Genomic DNA, 20,064 nt, shown 5'->3' on the forward strand with positions numbered 1-20,064 from the left:
TTTAGTGGCTAACAGGTAGCAAATGTTTTCATCTCAATTCAATAAATGTTAACGTAAAGTACTTACTATGGATAATATAAGACATTGTTAAAAGTTTTCAGGGAACACAAATTTGAGAAGGACACTTCTTCAAAGCCCTGAAGAAGTTTATTAATTTTTCTACAAATAGTAGAAAGGTAGTAGTACAAAAATATATATATTAAAATATAAAATTACCAATGTCATTAGTGGTAAAAACAAACAATGTGTTATAGAAGTTCAGAGAAAGGAAAGGTCATGTTTAATTGTATGATTACAGATTTAAGAAGGTGATAATTTAAGTTTAGCTTTAAGTATGAATAATTTTGGATTCTCTCTCTAAATTCCTGATAACAAACTCTTTAGTGTTCTGTTATTGTTTGCTAAATAATTACTTTAGTCAATGTAACCAAAGGGGAGGGGAAGAAAACAAAATAATTAATAATAGTCTTTTTATCCAACCATTAGGAATCTCAGGAAAGTAGGAGAGTTAGACTAAAGCCTATTATTTCAGGTAGAAGATTATTAAGGCAATGTTACACAATTGGTGCATGAATATTATGAAGCCAATAAGGCAAGTATTACAGATAGTATAGGGAAAAAGCATTAATATATGGGGGCCCATACCAAAAGCCAGTTACTCAGAGCTATAAATCTTTTATTAATCAACAGGGCTAATGGTTTTGCCTTTCAGTGATTTCACCACCATGAGCTTTTCCTACCGTCATTTCCTAACATTCAAAATAAACCAATGCCCAGATAATTGCACAATTTCATTGCTCAAAAACAAAACAAGATTTTCTTTTTATATGTAACAGCTTGAAAATTCACTGTTCTAGGCAAGACATAAAATGTGTCAGACATTTTAGAATGTGTCTCAGAGTCTTTCAGGCTAGAGATCAGAGTGGGGATTCTATTAAATAAACAAAAGGCACAGACCACCAAAGAGCCCCCCCTTCAACCATGTGTACAGAGGAAACAAGGGATAGGGCAGAGTAGGAAGAAAAGAAAGAGATATGGGTAGGGGAACTAATGGTGCCAGAATGAACAGAGAAGAAACCATCTGTAAAAAAAAAAAAAAAGAGTCTTTCACTGAAAAGAAGAATCTTAGATTCAGTTATTAAATATTTATTGAGTGTCTACTATGTGCCAGATGCTATTCTAGGCATTAGAATACCTCAGTGAAACAGACAAAAATTTCTGCCCTCCTGGAGCTTATAGTTCATGTACGTGTATATGCTGGTGGATGGGAAGGTAGAGAGGCAATCAATAATACTCATGCTAAGTAAGTTATATGGTACATGAAGTAAAATAAATTAGTGTGTTAACTTTCTTTATTATTTGGGAGAAAGGCAATATCTACAAGGATCCTTCTACATGCAGAGGACTTGATCTTGTCTAGTGGAAGGAGAATTCCTGATCTAAGATTATAGGTGAACTGATTTGAATTTTTTAAGTGAAAGTTAACAGCAAGACATCAATAAAAATAACAACATTTATCAAAGAAGGCTGTCTCACATTAAGCTAAGGAAAAAGGCAAGAAAGAAAAGCAGATGAGGAGACAGGTTTACTATTAGAGCACAGAAAAGTCTGTGTGGGAGGGCTTCCCCTCTATTATTTCAGAAATGGTTAAAATGTTTATATTACTAGTATTGTTTACCCAAGGAATGAGAAATGTTTGTTACTCTCAGCTACATCTGGATGTACATCAAGTAACATGCCTTTACGAAGTATGTCACTATGATACAATGGAACATAGCAAACACAGCCCATGATCTTAGTTTAGAGAAGGAACTCAGATTCTTTCCTTTCAGAAAACAGAATTTAGCTTTCATTTTTTTTGCTTCTACATAGGTACAGGAATGAGCTTTATCTTTACAGAGTTTGGTTTGAATTCTAGGGCCTTAGACAAGTATTTTACCTTCTTTAACACAGTTCCCTCATCTGTGAAATGTGGATAATAACTACCTCACAGGATTGTTTTGACAATAAAATAACCAATGCAATACCTGGAATAGGTCCTGATTAATAGCAGGCATTAAACATTTAGTTTCCTTGATCACATAAATAATCTATAGTTAAGAAGGTAATGTAAAGGAATGGAAAGAACACCAAAAGTCTTGAAGCCTAAAGACTTGGGTTCAAATTCCAGCTGTTACTCTCTTAGACAACTATTATTTACTAACTTTCCTATGCCTAACAATTACAAAGTGGGTACAGTAATTCCTCTATCCCAGGACTATAAGTATTAAACCAGATAACATACACTAAGTGCTTTGAAGTGTGAAGTATTATATAAAAAAATTAAGCATTATGATAACTTGAAAAAAATCTGAGTATTTAAAAATATACTAGTTTTGAATCTTTCTGAAATGAAAGGTCCAGTAAGTTGCATACTCTATTACTATAGACAGGATACTCATACATCAATAAATTTTACTATAATTTATAAAACGTTACCACATTCAAGAAGTATAAAGCAGGATACATAAAGTTTACAGATTACAAGAGAAGTTGCTATTACAAAAGGAATTAAAGTAGGGGTTTGGCACAATAGCTCACTCCTGTAATCCCAGCTTTTTAGGAGGCCAAAATGGGAGGATTGTTTGAGGCCAGGAGTTGGAGGTTACAATGATTTATGATTGTGCCACTGCACTACAGCCTGAGTGAGAGCACGAGACAGTATATCTAAAAAATAATTTTTTTAATTAAGAAAAAAAAGGAATTAAAATAATCTGTTATTGTTCCTTAGTTATTAAGGACTCCAAAAACCTAAATGATAACTCTCTTCTTCCCCAGAAAGAACTAAAAATATCATAGAAAAAATTATCTTGAGATCATTGTAAAATAATTATTCACCATAATATTTTAGTATTTGAAAAAAATCCTGTTATGATGATTTTTTTTTTTTTTTTTTTTGAGACAGAGTCTCGCTGTGTTGCCCGGGCTAGAATGAGTGCTGTGGCATCAGCCTAGCTCACAGCAACCTCAAACTCCTGGGCTTAAGCAATCCTATTGCCTCAGCCTCCCCAGTAGCTGGGACTACAGGCATGCGCCACCATGCCCAGCTAATTTTTTCTATATATATGTGTTTTAGTTGGCCAGATAATTTCTTTCTATTTTTAGTAGAGACGGGGTCTCGCTCTTGCTGAGGCTGGTCTCGAACTCCTGACCTTGAGCAATCCACCCGCCTCGGCCTCCCAGAGTGCTAGGATTACAGGCGTGAGCCACCGCGCCCGGCCCTGTTATGATTATTTTGTCTTTTTTTTTTTTTTGAGACAGAGTCTCACTTTCTTGCCCAGGCTAGAGTGAGTGCCGTGGCATCAGCCTAGCTCACAGCAACCTCAGACTCCTGGGCTTAAGCGATCCTACTGCCTCAGCCTCCCGAGTAGCTGGGACTACAGGCATGAGCCACCATGCCCGGCTAATTTTTTTTTTGTATATATATTTTTAGTTGGCCAGATAATTTCTTTCTATTTTTAGTAGAGACGGGGGTCTCACTCTTGCTCAGGCTGGTCTCGAACTCCTGACCTCGAGCGATCCACCCGCCTCGGCCTCCCAGAGCTAGGATTACAGGCGTGAGCCACCGCGCCCGGCCGATTAAGTCTTAACCAAAGTAACTAGCATTCTAATATTTAAAAGCCTGTGTTCACTGAACAAACTACTTAATGTAAGTAGGAAGAAATATATTCCTTGAAGGAGGAAAAACATATCATTAAAATTCTGAGCAGTTATTATGGGAGGAGAGTAGAGGACAGACTCAAACTCATCCCAAACGCCAAAATTTAAGATTATAAAGTGGGAGGTAGAAGCAGCTGAAGTTTTCCTGTTTCAATCTTCCCTTCTAAGAACTAGAGACAGAAAGGTGTTAAGAAGAAACTTTGGGGATAGACACATTTTTAATTATTATGGAGTCATATGAGGGCAGACATACTACTTCATTGTTCTTGCCTTTCTTCTGGTGAATACTTCTCTTTATTGTAAACTACACTGATTAAAAAGAAATTATTTCCAAATTAATTTTTATTTTATTCTAGTGAGCTTTTCCCTTCAGAAGGAAACACCTCATATCACAGTTCTAGAAGCACATATCCCTTTCCCTCTCATTTAAGTTCTTAGCCTCTTTTCTCTCTTCTATTCATATACACATGCGTGTGCTCACACACACAAACACCCTATCCTAAAGATTTTAAGAGTGGCTTTGAGGACTAGCAGATTCTCACTTCTCTAACCACAACCCACATCTTCTCACCTCTTCAGAGACCCTTTTCTTCCCCATTCTCCCCCACACTAACATCTGGCTGGTTTTCGGTAAAGGACATTGGTGCCATGAGAGGAAGTGCTTTACAGAGTATGTGAAAGAAAATGAGAATTAGTGAAAGGCAACATTCTCTCAGCTTGTGGTCAGTAAAGAAACTTTTTTTTTTTTTACTATGTATATAAAAAAAGATGCGCATTTTCTTACGTAGGAACACTATTTTTGTTTGGCAAAACTCATGGATAAATGGTTTCACAGGGCAAAAGATAAAATAAGAAGGAAAGAGAAAGGGAAGGAAGGAAGGAAGGAAGGGAGGGAAGGAAGAAGGGAAGAAGAGAGGAAGACAGGTAGGGAGGAAGGAAGAAGGAAAGAAAGAAAATAAGGAGATTCACTAACCTCCAAATGACATCCATGCTTTATTACCTAATAAAGCTAGCACCAACCAAAAGAAGTAGAAATTATAACTTAACAATAACGTAACAACTTAACAAATAATAGGAATGAGCGTATGTTTCACTGCTTTGTGAAGGGTTCATCATCATTAGGCAGTGAATCAGGGGGTATACTTACCTGGATGTGCATTTTAATTATTGCTTTTCCAATCAGGGTGGCACCAAAGAAGGTCCAAAAAGGTACCAGAAAATGTCCACATGTTATTCCAGCCAGATCAAATAGAGGATTTGGAATCTATAAAGAGAAAAAAAAGGACATCCATATATAATCCAAGAACAATTTAATTTTATCATCCATTGATATGTGGTGTTCTGTTTTAAGCCTTGCTTATTTGCAAAGCAAGGTATGGGTTCCCTGATCAGTACTAGACTACTCAGAAGGATGTTAGGCAAGTATGCTAATGTGTCCACGAGCTGGGTCTTATATTTATCTTAGGTGTTGAATCTGCTCACAGCAAACCAAACTGTCCTTTTGCTTATATTACTTATAGCATCACACGAGAACTGGATGGATAAAGCCAACGAATCTGCAGGAATTTACTCCCATTCAGTAGATTTTTGGCTATTTTCTAAGTTGAGGTATGAGGGAAGAAAGAGCCTTATGATTATTTCAGTAGTTATTAGGGTTCTAAAATCTTTAGACTGATATATAAACATTATCTAGAAAGTGCTCACATCTTTAGCAAATATTCTAGTAAATTCACAAATGTATTTATAGGCAGATATGCTATTATTTTTGTATTTTATTTTAGGAGACCTAAGGCTGTGGAGCCATGTGACATATTTTAGAAAGAAAATCAAGTATGGAAATATGAGAGCGCACAGATTCAGATGTTTTGAATACTCACTCAGTTCCAGACAAAGAAGTGATTCACAACAAATACCTTTTCCAAACATTCCCACATTTTAAGAATGCTAAAAGACAATTTCATATAAAAATGCAAAGAAACCACAGGCTGTTTTTGAGTATCTCATCCATTTGTCTCCCAAAGAAGTTCTCTGCCCTTGTGGCTGTAGGCTGAACCATTTGTAACCCAATTAATTCATATAATTTCATTTTTGAACTTTGAAAGAAGAGTCTAGTTGTTTAAAATATATTTGTCACATACGGTCTTTAAAAAATAATGCCATTACTAAGTTAGAATTCAAGTATTCTTTTGTTAGTAACACTAGGATTCAATAACTCATTTTTGTTTTTCTCATTCAAATTCAAATGCTTTATACAATTTCATTTCTTACAATCAGGTAATAACAATATTATTTGCACAGCATTACATCTGACATTTCTTGTGTTTTCTCATGTGAGTCTCACAACTCTATAAATTATAATTTTTTTCTTTTTTGTAAGGTTATAACTCATTTTGAAATGAAAATAAATTTAAAGCATATGAGATATGTAAATCAGAGTAGATAAAAATTAGAACTTGTTAAAACATTGGATACTTCATTCTACATTGGATACTCTCAGAAGAGGATAATCAATAATTTTTTCATTAGATATGCATATTATTTATTCTTTTTTTAAAGTGGTAACTAAATATACTGAAAGATTAGAAATAAAAGAACTAGGCAGTTGCTCTGAGATATTCTCTCAACTAGGAGTTTTATTTATCTTAGCTTAAGTGTTAACAACAAAATAACTAATTATTAAACTCCTTTTTACCTTAACTCAAGTATGTAGAAATATAAGTATTAAAAATTTCCTAGAAAAAATTCCTAGAGGACAAAATTGAACTTTCAATTTCTGATAAATATTGACTATACCTAATCAAATATAAAAAAGAACAGCAGATACAGAAAGATTTTTAGCAGTTAGGACACAGGTATAGTACTTATATTTTCACCAGGAATAATGAGAGCTAATTTTTATTAAATGCTTTGACTTCTTAGGCACTTTTCTAAGGGCTGTACATCATTAACACACTTTATATGATATCATTATACCCATTTTACAGATAAGAGTGAGACAGACAGGTTAAGCAACTGGTGCAAGGAAAATGGCAGCAAAGCAGGATTTGAATCCAGGCAGTGTGGCTCCCAAGTTTGTTCTTTTAGCCTCTAAGCTAAGGACATTATTATACATTAGGCATCTTAGTTGAATCCCATTTTTCTGGACTTCCACAGTATCTTTTATTTACTACTGTATCTCAATTGTCTCTCTTACTAAACTTCAGGATCCTTGAAGAGAGGGTAAAGAACCTTTTACTTCTTCATACCTAGAATGCAGCGGTTGATGCAAGGCTGAGGAATCACAATAAAAAATTGTTGACCATTTATGTTCTAAGCACTGTTAGTTATTTCACATATATCTTAAATTCTCATATCAGCCTTGGCAATGAGTATCTTATTGCCTCATTTTAAAAATTGGAAAACTGGGGCTCAAAGAGAGTAACTTGACTGAGGTTACATAGCTAATAAAGGACATAACTGGTTTCTGAATCCAAGTCAGCCTGACTTCGAAGCCCATTCTCACTCTACTATATCACACTACAAAATACCTGTAACTTGCTCAAGTAGTTATGATCAAAACTGTGATAAAGAGGTTCTGCATTAAAAAGAAGTTAGATTATGAAAATTTCCCGTATTGCCAGGACCAATAGATAGTAATTTAGGCATACATGTATTTTAGAATCTCTATAATGCTTATATCATATCACTTTGGTGCCCTAATTTTTGGCCATCTGCTTTGTTAAGGTAGCAGAGAGCTCAAAGACGTATTCATGTTCTAGTATATAATGGATAAAACAGCTGTATGTCAGCAGACAATAATTTTGTGAACTTTATTCATAATCACAGTTCATTTCATAATAAACCAGGTGTCTGGGTATTCTGACTAAATCCACCACTGAACTACCAAGAATTGTGTATAGGCTACCAAAAAAAAAAAACTTTGATCAAGGTGCTCCAACTCAAATATAACTGTTTCTATTATGTCAGAAAAGGATCAGAATAATCACCAACTCAGCAAGGAATGTCAATTTCAGAAATCTGAAACTTAAGACTTTCCTCCTGGCCGGGCGTGGTGGCTCACGCCTGTAATCCTAGCCCTCTGGGAGGCCGAGGCGGGTGGATCGCTCCAGGTCAGGAGTTCGAGACCAGCCTGAGTGAGACCCCGTCTCTACTAAAAATAGAAATAAATTATCTGGCCAACTAAAAATATATATAGAAAAAATTAGCCGGGCATGGTGGCTCATGCCTGTAGTCCCAGCTACTCGGGAGGCTGAGGCAGTAGGATCGCTTAAGCCCAGGAGTTTGAGGTTGCTGTGAGCTAGGCTGACGCCACGGCACTCACTCTAGCCAGGGCAACAGAGTGAGACTCTGTCTCAAAAAAAAAAAAAAAAAAAAAGACTTTCCTCCTTTCTTTTTTTAAAAAAAGACAAAGGGTCTTCTCTCTCACTGGAGGCTGGAGTGCAGTGGTGCAATTCATAGCTCACTGCAGCCTCAAACTTTTGGGCTTAGGCAATCCTCCTGCCTCAGCCTGCCAAGTAGCTGTGACTACAGGCATGTGCCACCACATGCAGCTAATTTTCTTATTTTTTGTAGAGACAGGGTCTTTCTATATTGGCAAGGCTGTTCTCAAACTCCTGGCCTCAGGAGATCCTCCTGCCTCAGCTTCCCAAAGTGCTGGGATGACAGGTGTGAGCCACTGTGCCTAACCAAGGGTTTAAATGGCTTCTCAGTTTATGGTAGGCAAAGATGTCTTTATCTTTGCCACAGATGTTCCTATTACCTAGCCAGGAATTAATGTTACTTTAGACAAGTTTTACATGAATTCTCTCTTGTAACTAATACTTGAAACTTTAAAAAAGACTTCCAATCTATAAATCTGGCCAGGCGCGGTGGCTCATGCCTGTAATCCTAGCACTTTGGGAGGCTGAGGTGGGTGGAATTCATGAGGCCAGGAGTTTGAGACCAGTCTGAGCAAGAGCAAGACTTAATCTCTAAAAAAAAATACAAAGATTAGCTGGGCTTGGTGGCATGCACCCGTAGTTCCAGCTACTTGGGAGGCTGAGGTAGGAGAATTGCTTGAGCCTGGGAGTTTGAGGTTGCAGTGAGCTCTGATGACGCCACTGCACTCTAGCCTGGGTGACAGAGTGAGACCCTGTCTGCAAAATAAATAAATAAATAAATAAATAAATAAATTGTGGAGAATGAAGTCATTGTTATTTCGTTAAATGTACTTCATTATATATTATTCACTGGGAGAATGGATTTTTGTCTCTTTTATTCTTACAGAATCAAGTCATTTAGGTCTGAAGTCATCAATGCATGATAAAATACTTAAAAGTCAATAAACAAGATCTGAACCTATCCAACAGAAAACAGTGCATTTAATGAGTAAAGTGTATGATTCACAAAACTGCACACCCAATAAAAGTGACAGCATTTTTATTCATTCAGCAGTATATCTTTAGAACAAATCGGATCAAAATATATCCCTACCATTTAGTGAAATTTCTCATTTTTAATACAGTTCACTTACTGAAGCACAGGCCAAAATTCCAAAAAATCCAACCTTCTGTACTAGGTTTTGAACTGCCAGTTTAGCCCGGGAGGCAAAGTCCTGTAAAAAGGGGGATTTTAAAGCATTAATGAAAGGGCGAAAAAGAAAATGGCTCTTTATAGAGTTTATTATATAAAATATTTCACAATCTGAAGGCATTGATTCACTTAACGAGCAAGATGAATGATTAAAAACATCACAGCAGGCTGTTCACTGGAAAACATGCACATAAAATTATGGTAGAATATTACATCCTTAAAAGTTAAACTCTTAAAATATTGTCAGTTTATTTTTAGGATTCTCTCTGGATTTTCTAGATGAACAAAATATCATAAAACATGAACCAACTCATTTTTTTGGAAATACTAGCCTACCACGTCTATCTCTTCCTCTCTCCTTCTAAAATTTGCCAGACTTAATCTCTGATTAATAGCAGGGTAGAAAATCATATGTTTATCAAGATGGCCAATGAAGACACCTCTGCTGATCACTAGCCAGCAGACAGAAAAAGTCAGTTAGTTATGCAGCAATAACTAAGCATTCATTACTGCCAAAAGCAAAATAATACCAGCACAGTTTGTGCTAGTTGTATAACATGTTTTCACAAACATTTTATTTGAGCCTTTCAATAATGCTGGGGTATAGGTAGAGCAGGTATTGTTATACCCAATCTATAGACCACAAAACTGTAGCCCAGAGAGGTTAAGTGCTCAAGATCATAATGTTAAGTTAGGGATAAAGACAGGAAATGATTCAATCTTCTGACTGTGAAGTCAGAGCTTTTTATTTCACTATGCCACCTTCTCCCATGCTGAAACATGCATTCGGCTGGCTAGTTTATTCCCATAATTTTCTTCTTTTGGCATGCTGATGCTACAATTATATGTATTTTTTTCTTAGAAGTCTCAATCTGAAATTTGACTCTAATTCTTTTCTGCTTTTAAAATGCTAAATACTTTAATCCAAATTCCAATGAAAATAGTTTATAAGATTAAACAAAATTAGCTAATGTATGAATGCTTTTTAACACAGTCTTCACAGAACCTTTTCTCTCCATAGTCCAACGTGCTACATAGATAATTATCTTATAAACAGGTCAGAATATAGAAGCTAAAAGGATCCTTCACAGAATAGAGACAAGGTTTAAAACCAGAAAAACAACCTGGTTGAAAAACATACATCTCTAATCCACACAGAATGTGTGTATTCCCACTTTAAAAAACTTTGATCAACAATACTAAGTAGAATAGCCATAACAAGTTACCACAGTAGGCAATAATGAAATTAAAAAACCAAAACAACAACTTCCTCTACTTGCTGAGGACAGTGAGAAAGTCAAAGGAATTAAACCAATAAACTACATTTGAAAAGATAATACCAGTCAATATACCTTCAAGTACATAGGTTCTCAAAGTTAATCATTAGTTAAATTCTACAACAAAATTTGCAATTTTATAATTTATTTCCAAAGAGAGAATTGAATTTTTCTTTTTGTGACTAGGCTTATATTTTTAATAAGTCAGTTATATCAGATTTAATATTTTAAAAACCTGAACTACTGCAGCAAAGGGCATTTTCTGTTTTTATTCAGATTTCTAACTGAAGATTTTTTCCTAACATCTATTGCATTAAGTAAGAAATACTGATTTATACTGATCTTGAAACTGTTTAAGAATACATGATGAAATCAGTTTTCCTAGATAGCTTATTTTAAAACTAATTACATTCTATTTATTTTTAACAATGTATATAATTAGTCCCCTAACTACTAAAGTTGTAATCTAATCAAAGCACTAAATAAAAACTGGCAAGCCATGATGAAAAGAAATGTTTTAGGTGTTTAAAGTATCAACAGATACTATTAGATTATAAACTAGCTATAAAATTTTAATTACTATAGCCCAAGAATGAAAGATAAAATCAGCAAAATGCCTTCCTTTATAGCTCCTAAGATCTTCATAGCAAACCCACTTTCAATGAGATCCAAGATTGTTCAACTGCTAAGAAAAGGGAGAATAAACAAAAAAAGTATACAAATTTTATTGTAAAGGCAGCCTATTTTTTATAAATAAATTTTCTAAGTCAGATATAGGTGGGAATATTTTTCTATCACAGCATTTATGTAGTCCCTATTATATAAAATTAGATTTTCTGCATTAAATGGTTAGAAAAGATCAACAAAGTGTAATTAGGAGATCTGGTGTCCTGTTTTCTTGTATCTTAACTTCAAGGCTTTAGAATCTCCTATTTATTTAAAGATCCTGAAAAAGAAGTCAACTCAATACAGCAACCATTATTAACAAAGTAGAATAATAAGAAGCCATTTTTCCCCTTTGGGACAGAATTTCTTTACTTAACAGAAATTAGAGAAGAACAAAGAAAAACAGACTCCTTGTTCTTTCTGATGACTGGGAGCTCCTCATTAGTTATCCTTAAGGGTGCTTCGAAAATCTTTATTTGAGCAAAGAGTTAATGTATCCAAACAAACGAAGGAGAAACCTTTTACCTTTTTTTTTTTAATTTGAAGCTGGCATGTATTGCAAGGAAAACAAGTTAAAGTGCCTTTTTAATGGAGAGTTTTACTTTTTAAAAAGAGTAAAAGTCATCTACTGAAAATGAATTTCATAAATTTTATTATGTATTTAACATACACAGTGACCATGCTACTTTCAGTTCCTAAAATTTTTTCCAGATTTTCACAATATTCTCAGAATTAAAATTACACTATATATCAAATAATCCATAAACATTTATTGAATATGAAGTCTACACAATTGTTTTTATTATAAGAAACGAACATTAGCAGAATATGCAGTTTGACAGAATATTTTCTTGATTTTTTCCCTTGCCAGTGTATCGAAAATAAACTCAGGGAAGCACTATATTGGTATTTATACCAAATCTAAAATATTTTACAATAGTAAAATAACATGTAGATTTCATAAACATAATTACATTATATTTTAAATTTATTTTATTTTTAAATCCTTATGTATAAAACTTACTGATATGGTCTTAAATACTTTATTTAAAAACTTTATTGAAAACATTATTCTTTTATTGCCCAAAATGTTCTACATGTTAAATGCAATTTTATTTTCCTTGGTGCTCTGTAGTTTTAAAAGTTCTTTATTTTTTTAAAAAGCAACTTGAGTGTCTTTTCATTATTTGTATACTTTGGCAACTCTTACTTATCATGTTGATTTTAGAATAATATTGTCCATGAATTAAAGTATATATATTCCCACTTGCCTTTAAAATACAAAGAGGGCGAATGTTATTCTATGTATATTATGTGTCAATAAACCCAACTCTCATCACCTGAACTCACCTACCACACAAAAAACCTTTTTACTAAGGTTTAAAAAAACCATTTTAAACAAAATTTGCTATTCCAACTAAAGTAAATAAGCCAAGTAAAAATGTGCACCAATTATAAACAATATTTTAAGAAAAACTGAAGAAAAAGATCACCAAACAAATTAGTATGTTCAGTATTCAATGTTCAAGTATCAAAGAAAATTAATATTTCATTTTAATAGTTTTAAGTATTTGTGAGAACAATGTAGCAAGTCCAATTTGATTACTTCCTCAATTGTCACTCCTCAATTTTTCAAAAATCTGTACAACTAAAAACAAATTCCTTTTAATAGTTTCATTTCTCTGTATTCACATTTCACAACTTTTACCTATTTCACAATTTAAGCGCCTGAGGACAGTTTCATTCTCTAACTCTTCCGAAATAAGTAGCATGCATTTATGATTAGTAATTACATATTTTTTACCTTTTTTTTTTCACAAAATAAACCAATTACAGGTAAATAAAATTATCTTTCCCATTCCCAACCATAGTGATTATATATGTAACCAATCATGCTTCTGGAAGAGCAGGAGACCAAAAAAACATTTTCCCAAACATTACAAGAAGACTGACTAAGAAAAGTTACAGTAATTCCTTTTTTTTTCTTAATTCTTTTTAGCTGACAGCTGTGAGTTGAAGACAGTAATTCCTTATCACTAAGATTTCAAGGATTAATAAAGAAAAACAGAGTCTTAAGGTTAAATATTCTGTAGGATTCTTGATTCTTGGGTTAGCATTTCTTTTTCCTATGAAAGATTTATGATTAAGGGAGAAGAGAAACTACAAGGCTAATTATACTTACTCTGAAAGATACTAATCTTTGAATCTAATGTTGTAAACCTAAATTGAAATACGTGAAATAACATTTATCTTCAAATGGTAAACCTTTTCATTTTACAGTAATCTTTTCATTTTCATGATGAGTGACCATATAAAAAGATCTCTTTAGGCCGGACATGGTGGCTCATGCCTGTAATCCTAGCACTCTGGGAGGCCGAGGCGGGCGGATCGCTTGAGGTCAGGAGTTCGAGACCAGCCTGAGAAAGACTGAGAAGCCCGTCTCTACTAAAAATAGAAAAAATTAGCTGGGCAACTAAAAATAGAAGAAAAAATTAGCCAGGCATAGTGGTGCACACCTGTAGTCCCAGCTACTTGGGAGGCTGTGGCAAGAGGATCACTTGAGCCCACGAGTTTGAGGTTGCTGTGAGCTAGGCTGATGCCATAGCACCCTAGCCCGGGCGACAGAACGAGACTTTGTCTCAAAAAATAAATAAATAAAAGCAAAAGAAAATCCTTAAATAAGTTAAATAAATGTAATCTTACTAGAGATAAATGTGTATTTGGTTAATATCTTATGGAAGCTTAAATTACCTGCCTTCTTAACCCATTACAGTCAAGCATGGCTTAATAATGGGGATACATTCTGACAAATGCATCGTTACACAACTTTGTCATTGTGAGATCATAGTGAACTTACACAAATCCAGAGCGTACTATACACCTAGGCTATGCGGTATAGCCTATTGCTCCTAGGGTACAACCATGTGCAGTATGTTACTGTCCTGAATACTGTAGGCAATTGGAACACAACGGTATTTGTCTATCTAATATATCTAAACATAGAAAAGGTACAGTAAAAATATGGTACGAGATTAAAAAAATGGTGTACCTGTATAGAGCACTTACTATGAATGGTGCTTACAAGACTGGAAGTTGCTCTAGGTGAGTCAGTGTGTAAATGGTAAGTGAATGTGAAGGCCTAGGGCATTACAGTATACTACTGTAGAATTTATAAACTCTTGTACCCATAGGCTACACTAAATTTATTTTAAAATTTTTTCTATAAGCTTTTTCTACTTTTAATTTTTAAATTTTTAATTATTTTTTACTTTTGGAGCTTTTTTCTTTTTTTTTTAACAGAGTCTTACTCTGTCATCCAGGCTGGAGAGCAGTGGCATGATCATCGCTCACTACAGCCTCAAATTCCTGGCCTGAAACAATTCTCCCACCTTGACCTCCCAAAGTGCTGGGATTAGAGGCATGAGCCACCATGCCTGGCCTTTTTGAGTTTTTTTTTTGTTAAAAACTAAAACACAAACACACACATTAACTTAGGCCCATACAGGGTCAGGATCAGCAATATCACTATCCTCTACCTCCACATCTTGTCCCACTGGAAGATCATCAGGGGCAATAACATGCATGGAACTGTCATCTACTGTGATAACAATGGCTTCTTCTGGATTACCTCCTGAAAGACCTGTCTAAGGTTATTTTACAGTTAACTTTTTAAAAAATATAAGTAGAAGGCATATACTCTAAAGATAAAAAGTATAGTACATAAATATTATACATAAGCCAGTAACACAGTTATTTATTATCAAGTGTTATATACTATACATAATTGTATGTGTTTTACTTTTACATGACGGGCAGTGTAGTATGTTTGTTTACACCAGCATCACTCCAGACATGTGAGTAATGCATTGCACCACGATATTATGACAGCTACAAAGTCACTAGACCCTAGGAATTTTTCAGCTCGATTATAATCTTAAAGGACCACCGTTAATATGCAGTCTGACACTGAAATGTCCTTATGTAGTACATGACTGTATATGTTAAAATTTCTGCTAAGCTAATAATGCCCTTCTTGGATTCGAAGCTAAGTGACTCCACAGCCAATATTAAAAACCACAGAGCAACTGCTTAAATAATAATTCCTCATGTGTAATGGGAATTTATGTTAAAATACACTATACTTGTGAAATTCTTGTGCCACCTAAAAATTACTTCCTGGTTCCTGTTTCCTAGTCAAATATGTATGCTAAGCAACTAAAACTCTTAGGCAGAAATGGAACTAAACAGTAATGATGACTTAATATTATAAGCTGTGTCAGTATAGTGGACAATGACTCTCAAACAATGACTTGTTATTAAGACTCTAATAACCATGTACTTAAATCTTTTCTAACATGAAATACATATACATAGAGAATAATACAACTAAAGGGTACAATTAACTATTATCTTCACAGAAACTGCAATGTAATTCAATCTCTGTAATGCAAATACAACTCATAATCTTCAAATCTTTCTCCTTGAACACAGATTAGAAAGTGTCTTAATCATTGTTTTCTACCTGTTATCAGGGCTCTATGAGTTACCTTCATTTAAAAATGAGAGCATTAATTAATTGAATTCAAAGTAAACAAAATATTTTATCTTACTGTTGACTTCCTTAGTATCATTAAAGCAACTGCTTATATTTCATATTTGAGTAGGCTCCCTCTAAATAACTGAAGCATACTATTCATTCTGTTTTTGAGTTATGGCATAATGACCTCAATCACACTTATGGGATAAAGATTATTTGTGGTTAAGAAATAAATTCTAGAATTATAAGAAAAGGTAGGGATATTGCTGAAATAAAGTAATCATAAAAGAAAGCAGTTAATAAATTTTAAATTATTAGGTGCAAGATGTTGGATAACAAAATACACATGCATTTACCAACAAAAAGTGATCAGAACTGAGTTGTGTAACTACTCCCGAAAATAAGATGTTATTAAATCCATCTGATGGCATATACAGTTGGATCAAACCAACTATAAAATCAGAGATGAGCACTGGAATTCCTATATATCAGAAATTAGGATGAAACTCTATAATACTGCAAATAGAATGCATTACATCAACACATTTCAGAAAAGCAAAGAAATTTTATTCTGAAAATAGCTGAGAGATTTAGAAGGTTTAAGAAGAGATTATGTATAAACCATGCAATATAGAAATTAGATCTCTCATCTACCAAAATCAATGAAGGCATGCCTAAAAATTATCAGAAGTAAAGAAGGGTGTGACTGTTCTTTGAAACACTAAGAAACATTTATTTTGGCAACTAGCTAAATTTATTAAGTATTGAAAACTAGATATAACCAAAAATCAGAAAATAAAATTCAGGTTTTGTTCTTGTTTATACTCATATATTTGTATTATTAAATTAAATTTCATTATGCAAATTTAGTTGATCACAAATTGCATCTTGCTTTTTTTTTTTTTTTTTGAGACAGAGTCTCGCATTGTTGCCCGGGCTAGAGTGAGTGCCGTGGCGTCACCCTAGCTCACAGCAACCTCAAACTCCTGGGCTTAAGCGATCCTACTGCCTCAGCCTCCCCAGTAGCTGGGACTACAGGCATGCACCACCATGCCTGGCTAATTTTTTCTATATATATGTGTTTTAGTTGGCCAGATAATTTCTTTCTATTTTTAGTAGAGACGGGGTGTCTCGCTCTTGCTGAGGCTGGTCTCGAACTCCAGACCTCGAGTAATCCACTCGCCTCGGCCTCCCAGAGTGCTAGGATTACAGGCGGGAGCCACCGCGCCCTGCCATGCATCTTGCTTTTTAACGAATAGAATAAAACTGTGAGACTGCACATGTGATACAAGAATATACTGTTTTACGAAACATTTATTACAGCTACACAATAACAGGTTCTGTATTTTGTATTGTGGGCTACAGGGGAAAAAAAAGGTTCAAAAGTCATTGATACAAGGGCAGTTGTGCCTGGAGTGGGCTTCATGGCGGCACTTCATTCAAATTAGACCTTTCAAAAATTATGTGAGAAATGATCAAGATAATTTTTTCACTTATAAATATGGAGAATAGTGAAAAAAAACTGTGAGCAGAAGCTTCCAATGCTGAATCAGAGGTCTAGGAATTCTAGAACCACAGAAACTACCCACACTTCCTCACAACGGGTTGTGCTCTGAGGTCCTCATGTAGCCTGTTCAGGCAGGTTGGCCCTTAGCAGCCCAGGCATATTCCACTAGTGAAGGCTAATGAGTATTTTCTATGTGTTAGGGATATCTATCCTATCTTAGAAAAAAAAAAAAAAGTATTACTAAAATAACACTCTTTGTAATAAAGTTTAAAAGGTAGCCATTCTCTTTTTAAGGTGTTTTTGACAATGAAAAAAAATATATATATAAAAATATGGAATATATAATCCACTGTGAACACCATACATCTCAGAGTCTTGTGCCAAAAGTAGAAAGCTATCAACTATTGATGGGTCAAGATCAGGATTAAACAGATTTCTAGATGTACAGATGTATTTCTGATACCAAACTTACTTTAGAGTGGGGGGGGGGGAATAATACAAGTATTTTTTTTTAAAAACGAGGCACAACATATATACAGTAAAGTACATCTAAAATGTAGATTTCAGTGGAATTTTACAATAAACACACCCATGTAACCACCACTGAGATCCAGATATAGAACATTACCAGAATTCTATTGGTGGCACTCCCAGTAATTACTCCTTCCCCCCAAACAACCACTATCATTGACTTCTATTTACCACAGATTTAGTTTTTGCTATTTTTGAACTTTATATAAATGGAACTAAACAGTATGTTCTCTTTTATGTCTGGCTTCTTTAGCTCAACATTACATTATGTCCAGGTGATTCATTCATCTTATTGCATGTAGCAGTAATCAATTTGTTGCTGTGTATCATTCTATTGTATGAATACATCACAATTAATTTATTTACTCTGTTGGTGAACACTATGGTCGCTTCCAGTTTTAAGCTGTCATGAATTATGCTGCTAGGAACATTCCCTTACACACATCTTTTGGCATGTGTTTCTGGTGAGTATAAACCTACAAATGGAATTGCTGGATCATAGGGTATGTATATGTTTAATTTTAGTAGATAGTGCTAAACAGTTTTCAAAGTGATGGCATAACAACAAAAATAAATAAATGAGATTTCATTAAACTAAAAAGCTTCTGCACAGCTAAGGAAATAATCAACAGAGCAAACAACCTACAGAATGGGAGAAAATATTCACAAACTATTAATATACATCTGATAAAGGGCTAATATCCAGAACCTACAAAGAACTCAAGCAAATCAACAAGAAAAAACAAACAACCCCATTAAAAAGTGGGCAAAAGACATGAACAGAAGCTTTTCAAAAGAAGACAGACAAATGGCCAACAAACTTATGAAAAAATGTTCAACGTCACTAATCATCAAGGAAATGCAAATTAAAACCATAGTGAGATACCACCTTACCCATTAGAATGGCTTTTATTAAAGAGTCCAAAAACAACAGATGTTGGCATGGATGCAGAGAAAAAGGAACGCTTATATACTGTTAGCAGGATTGCAAATTAGTACAACCTCTATGGAAAAAGAGTATGGAGATTCCTCAAAGAACTAAAAGCAGACCTACTATTCAATCCAGCAATCCCACTACTGAGTATCTACCCAAAGGAAAAAAAAAGGTCATTTTATCAAAAGACACCTGTACTCGAATGTTTATTGCAGCACAATGTACAACTGCAAAGACGTAGAATCAACCCAGGTGCCCATCAATTCATGAGTGGATTAACAAAATGTGGTATGTGTGTACCATTGAGTAGTGCTCGGCCATAAAAAAGGATGAATTAATGCCCTTTGAAACAATTTGGATGGAACTGGAGACCATCATCCTAAGTGAAGTATCACAGGAATGGAAAAACAAACACCACATGTACTCACTATTAAACTGGAACTAACTGATGAGCACACATGGGCACAGAGGAATGCAAAACTTAGTGGAAATCAAGCAGGTCGTAGGGTGAAGGTAGAAAGGGGCAAAAACCTACCTAATGGGTACAATGAACATTCTTTGGGTGATTAGCACACTTATAGCTATGACTCAAGCATTACAAAAGCAATGCATGTAAGCAAAACATTTGTACCCCCTTAATGTTATACTTTGAAATAAAAAAAAGTGATTATAAATCAAATTACTCTTAACATTGCTTCCATGTTACCAACTGATAACAAATTTCAACTGAAGAAAAATCTAAAGGTTTCTCCTCTTCTACTGACAGTTTTAAAGAGTATGTGGGAATTAGCAGCTTTGATAACCCCAACACATGAAAATTGGATAAATTCAAGGAAAAAACAGGAAAAAGAAAGCTTTTTTAAAACGCTGAGTTTTAGAAAAACAACATAATATTTTGAAATTTACTACCAATGTCCTTAAAAATAAGATGGAAAGAAAAAGAAAACAGAGATAACTGCTTAGAAAAAAATATATTTTTCACTCACAGAATTTTGGAAGACAAAATTAGAACCTTTTTCAGAAACCAGAATTCTTATGTAAAAGCAATTAAATTCAACCAAATGGTAATTACTATGTACAATGTAATAAAGAATCAAAAGATGAGGATATAGTGGTTTATTCATTCATTCAATAAATGTTTACCAAGTGTTTGTTAATGCCAGATACTATTGTAGGAGCTGGGAATATAACACTGAAGCAAAATAATAACAATCTGGAACCTCATGGAGCTTACATTCTAGTGGGAGGAGATAAAAACTAAACAAAAAATAGGTAAATTATACGACTCATTAGAGGTAAAAAGTTGCATACAGAAAATAGAACTGGGAAGGGGTGGCAAGAA

At 34.3% G+C, this 20,064-nt stretch overlaps 1 protein-coding gene across 1 annotated transcript in view; it reads right to left on the minus strand.

The window, feature by feature from the left end:
- VMP1 (vacuole membrane protein 1) overlaps positions 1–20,064 on the minus strand; it is a 111,674-nt gene that overhangs the window by 22,274 nt on the left and 69,336 nt on the right. The window contains exons 8-9 of the mRNA XM_045525624.1: positions 9,212–9,292; positions 4,847–4,963 (exon numbers count right to left, since the gene is read on the minus strand). Coding sequence (XP_045381580.1) covers positions 4,847–4,963; positions 9,212–9,292 — 198 coding nt within the window. The remainder of the gene's footprint in view (positions 1–4,846; positions 4,964–9,211; positions 9,293–20,064) is intronic.

Source organism: Lemur catta, chromosome 15, assembly GCF_020740605.2.
Source record: "Lemur catta isolate mLemCat1 chromosome 15, mLemCat1.pri, whole genome shotgun sequence".
Lineage (NCBI taxonomy): Eukaryota > Metazoa > Chordata > Mammalia > Primates > Lemuridae > Lemur > Lemur catta.